General features: G+C 46.2%; 1 protein-coding gene across 1 annotated transcript; it reads right to left on the minus strand.

The window, feature by feature from the left end:
• Positions 1-2,459: 2,459 nt before the first annotated feature.
• POMGNT2 (protein O-linked mannose N-acetylglucosaminyltransferase 2 (beta 1,4-)) lies at positions 2,460-4,196 on the minus strand. Its single transcript, XM_065400049.1, has one exon. The coding sequence runs from the start codon at positions 4,194-4,196 to the stop codon at positions 2,460-2,462; it is 1,737 nt and encodes a 578-aa protein (XP_065256121.1).
• Between the last annotated feature and the right edge of the window lie 1,382 nt (positions 4,197-5,578).

Raw genomic sequence — 5,578 nt, forward strand, 5'->3', positions numbered from 1 at the left:
TTTATCAGAACACGTAGCGCTTAATACCCAAAGAGATTTTTTTCTGAATACTTGAAAGAAGAAATTCAAAGTTCAGCCCTTTGAAGGCCCATTTCAGATGGAGACCTTGCAGATCTAGGGGCCAGAAACAGCCACCGTTACGATGGGAAGTAACTTACTCATCAAGTAGTTCATCTGGTCCTAGGAACATAGAGGATAACAGAAATATCAACAGTCCCCTTTCAACTATATCATCATTCGTCCAGAATGATAGAACTGTGAAGCAAATGTGACTTCATCATAAATAAACCCCCAACCAGGCTTGAAAACAAAACAAAACTTAATGGAAATGCATTCACAGAACACATACCAGCCTCAAGGCCTACTTTTGTACATCATTTTATTTATTTTCCAGCCCTCCTTTTATTCATCAACACATTTTTAGCACTTCAAAACCCGTATCATAATCTTGCCTGGAGAATCTCATTTCTCAGGTGGTATCCCATTAATGGATCTCAATCCATTCCACTACACAGCTGCCTCTGCAGGACTGGAAAGAAGCACTTCCCAGTTTCTTTAACCTTAGTTATAAATTAAATTCTTCAAGTACCTTACCCAATAAGACATTGAGTACAGCATAGGCCAAATCCCCTTGATTTCTCTGCAGCAGGCTAATTTAGGCACCCAGAGGTCTGACCCTACATGGTTTTACCTCATAAATACAGCCCAGTCAGACAGACCTCTCTCTCAAAAGCAACATAATTAAGGGCCCAATCCTGGAAATACTCACTTAGATGATTGCAGGATAGAGCCTCATCTGACCCTTTCCAGAGCCCCAGAAATCCATCAAATTAAGAGGATAAAACCACAGCACCAGATCCTGATCACATTGAGCCACAGTGTAAATCTTTAATAACTCCACTGACCACCTGCACCAGCACCGGGTGGGGTTGGGGGGGCAAGGGGCCAGGGCCTCCCCACACTGCAAGCCTCGGGAAGGTGCACAGCGGCACTGGCAGGGACTGTGCTTCACAGCGGGGGAGTTGATCACAGTGCTGCAGGGGCCAGACGGCGGCTGGTGGGAAGGGCAGAAGGAGGACGGGCTGTGTGGCTGGTTCCCAGCGAGCTAAGTGCAGCTGCTGGAGGGTAGGAGACTGACTGCACCAAGCGCCAGGGGGGCGGGGGGCACCGCGAGAGAGCACAGGGGCTAGGGGAAAAGGGAGTGCAGGAGGGAGAAGAGACACTGGAATCCACTTTGCCCTTGCCCCCCCACCCCCTTCTACAAAAGGTTCCATGCCCTTGCCACTAACTTCAGTGGAGTTCTTCTGGACTTCAGTGTAACCGAGATCAGAATCTGGCCAATAGCACACAATTTCTCTTCAGTATAATAGAGTGACATGTGTGCTAGTGATTACCTGTTAACTGTAGTCTTGTCTACTAACAGCCAGTAAAATCTCTGATCCCATAAGAGAGAGCTCACCTATTAATCAGAATTAAACAACCACCTGTTAAAGTGTCCATAGAATTATTAGTCCCTTGGTGGCTGTTGTGAACAGGGTTATACTGTACTTCAGGAAACAAAAGGTTTATGTAAAATGTTAAGTTGGAGTAAACTGTTCCCACCACCCTCCCTCCGCCATTCCCCACCCATCCTACAGAACCGTAGGCTAGTCTACAACTTACAAAATGCAAACAGACCTTAAAACATAGTAATTACTGCTTGCACTACCCACCCACACTCAGCTGTTTTACCCATCGCATCCCTTTTCATCTTTCATCTGTTGCTTCTCCCTTTTAACAGTTTTTTGTGTTGCTACTGGGGTAAGAGTAAAACCTGATTTTTAAACAGAATTGATGCTGCAGTCTTATTCCTCTCAGCCAAAATATGGAGGGAAGGAAAAAGAAAGGGGGAGAGCGAGAGAGAGCGCGCTACCCACACATACATTTCACCATGATCTTGGATAATTCTTACAAAACAATCATTTTGACAGATACGAAGAGGAAAGAACCCTTGAAGAGGTTTACAATAATTTAATGAATACTCTTGTACCAAAACCTGTACTTGGGTTACAGATACAGCTTTTAAAAATAAGTTATAATGGGGAAAGATGATGACAATTGTCCATCTAGCCATATAATTAATTGTAGTTTAATGCTGCACTTAAATACTCACTGCACGACAGAAAGATTCAAATCACTACCAAATTACACGCGATTCACTTCCATTCTGCTTTTCAATTACAGGTATTCAGCTTGTAATTTCATTTCTGGAGGTTACTTTCAGGAACAGAGAGCTCTTACACCAAATGGAAATAAATGCCACCTAGAGAATACACACATTAAATGCAATAAAATGGGCACTTAGGAATTGGCATGGTCTGGTCCTCTTCAGCCCTCTAAAAAACTACAGGACAACAGGTTTTTAAAACCACTGATGGGGTGGGGTGCATGGCAGGACTCGACACATGAGAGAGAGTGGGTTACGTACTACACAAGAGCACATCTGCAAAAGGTCCAAGGAGATTTTTGTTGAAGATGCAGCGGATCCACACCAGATATATCGTGAATGGCTTAATGTTTTCTGAAAAGGTGTGATTCTGGTGTGACAAAATATAAGGCATGTAAGTGTTTTCACCTTGCTCCTGTATCCACACTTCATATTTCACCTCCCTGACCTTCAGATACTTAAGGTTCCAGGGGATCTGCCAAGACACAGAGAGCTTCGCTTCACTAGTACCTTGGACAGAGGCTTGACACTTAGCATCCCTGACCTTGCCAGGGTACAGACCACCAGTCCACTTCTGCTTCTTGGGTCCAGGCTTTAATTTCACCGTTTGCCTGATCACTTGGATAAGGGAAGGGATGTCGACTTTTGTATCCTGGTAGACTCGGAAAAGCCATTCCGGGTTCCGACAGCAGAGGTGGCGTGGAACCTCCTTGCTCTTTATTATGCGTTCCTGCTCTGCCTTGTCTAAGTGAGCAATTCCTCCCTGGTCCCATGGCCTGTCAGGAAAGGTTACAGTGTTTTCCTGATCAGTGTTCTGCCAGGCAATGTACTGGAGATCCATGCCAGGGAGCGTTGACAGTGTTTTGTATGGGGTGTAGTGTTCGGGGTTGATCGCATAAGGAAACAGCTCCACGACAGAGGCCCCTCTTGGCAGGAAGAGAGACATCACTAATTGGGCTCCGTGCATGCTGACCAGCATGGATGCATTGCTGATCAGACGTACAATGTGAGAAAACGAATGGTCCTCTATGGAGACTGTAATGGTTTTCATCTGAAACTCCTGGGCAAGTGCCAAGATTAGTTCTGCCTCATTTAGGATTAGTCTGTTGATTGTTCGACTGAATACTACAATATACTCCTCACTGGCACTTTCTTCCAAGCTGACATTCAGCTTCTCCATCATGAACTTGGTGAAATGCCTAATCTCATTGCCAGAAACCAAGATGTTTGCCTTTGGTCCTTGTGGCTGAACAAATCCATATTGGTACCATGTGGTGATTTTGGACAGCCCTACATAAGATTTGGTAAAACAAAGGAGCCTGCCCAGGGTTTTAAGCTGCTCTCTGAGGAGTGGCTGTTTGTTACTCAGTAACTTGTAGAGATCGAAGTGCAGGCCTTCACTCCACCCCTCCATGAAGAAGAGTCGGGACTCCAGATCCAAGTCTGGGAACTGCTGCATGGTGTAGAAGATTGGGAGGAGGTCGTCGTGGAAGACGTGCATCAAGTTGTCCGGGTTGAATCGGTTGGTGATGAGCGCCACATCAGGCACAAAGACCGGCTTTGGCATGAATTTCAATGCAGCAACTGGCAGTTCCACAAAGTTGAAATATTGGGTGTTGTGGTCCTCCACCGAGGAGAGATCAAGCAAGGCAGGCTGGAATCTCCTGGAGCCCAGGTTGGGAAGCATAACTGACGCGTTGCTGTGAAAGAAGACAAACTCCTCTGCCTCAGTGGAGTAACAGAGGGACTCAAAGCGGCAGATGCGATCCGTGTGCATCCTGCCTGTGCATACCATCCTGGTACCGTCCTCCACCAGGGCCTGAAGAGCTGCATGGTAGTCAATCTGGACCTGAGAGAGTTCCTGGGACTGGCGAGTGAGGACCAGCTCTTCTTCAACCTCGAAGACGTGCTCTCGCAGCTTGATGTATTTCCACAGCACAGCTGCAAGGGCAGACACTAGCAAGGCATTAAACACTGCTGCTATGTTCATTCTGTAGCTAGATCCTACCAAGACGACAGGTGGGGAACACAATGGAAAGAGACGACATCATTAATCCTCTTTGACATGGTGAAAGCAAAGCCCTGTGGAAAACAAAACAAGAAAGAAGCCATTGGAATCTCATTTTTACATCCCCGCTATAAATCATGTTTCAAGTATTCCAAAAAACAAAACAAAAAAGTTTTGATTTCTCAGCATTGCCCTCTCCCTCCCCCCCCCCCCCCCAGGAAATGGGAGAGAGATGAAGGTAAGATACTGTCCAAAACTGAACTCAAAGGGGTGAAAAAAATATTGGGAGAAGCTATGAAAAGCAGCTTCCCCGCTACTTTTAGTTTCTACCATTTAAGTAAAATAAATGTCAAGATGAATTTTGTGCATGTGCATTAGGCAATCTAAGCAATTATTTTCACTAGGAATATGCTTCAAACCTAACTTTCTCAAACTATTTACAATAGGATCAGAGGGGTAGCCATGTTAGTCTGGATCTGTAAAAAGCAACAGAGAGTCCTGTGTCACCTTTAAGACTAACAGATGTATTGGCGCATAAGCTTTTGTGGGTGAATACCTACTTCGTCAGACGCATGTGTCTTATACTCCAATACATCTGTTAGTCTTAAAGGTGACACAGGACTCTCTGTTGCTATTTACAATAGGGTAGCTCAGCAGAGAGGACAAATGGCCCAGTGTTTAGAGCGTGAGAGACTTGGGTTCAGTTCTCTGCTTTGCCAGGGCCTTCCTCTGTGGTCTTGGGCAAGTCACTTGGGCCCTTTTTGAAAGGTTTTTAGGTGGAGGGGGCTGATTTCACAGCAGACTCCACAACCCCACGAGAAGCGACTCCAGCAGTGCTTCTCATCGCTTGAGCTCTCACAGGTCTGGGGTCTGGGGGGATGAAGCTGGCCCCTCTCTCCAAAGCATAGTCCCATGAGGTTATCTGGCCAGACTTTAATGTTGCCTCACACATCATTATCTGTTACCCCTCCCTACATGATTGCTACTTCATGGCATGAACGGGGTGGGAAGGAAGGCGCAACAGCCGCCGCTGGTGCAAGAATCATGCTGATATTGGAAGAGAAGGGTTAGCAGGGTGGATGTGTAGATGCAAAGAACCTCTGGAGAGTCACACAGCTCTTGGATCCGTTAGTAAACAACAGCGCGGGCCAACTTCATCCAAACAAATAAACAGGAAACAGAGTGAATGGAAACAATGGCCTGGATCCTCAGCTATGCTGTGCCCACATTGTGCCAGGCCACCAACACAGAGCAGTCAAACAGTAACGTACCCGACCACAAGTCAATTGCCAGGGGATCCTCCAGCAACACAGAGGAGTGGCTCCTACTCCATTCCCCTCCCAGCTTCCGTCATAGGAAGTGTG

Source organism: Emys orbicularis, chromosome 2 (assembly GCF_028017835.1).
Source record: "Emys orbicularis isolate rEmyOrb1 chromosome 2, rEmyOrb1.hap1, whole genome shotgun sequence".
NCBI lineage: Eukaryota > Metazoa > Chordata > Testudines > Emydidae > Emys > Emys orbicularis.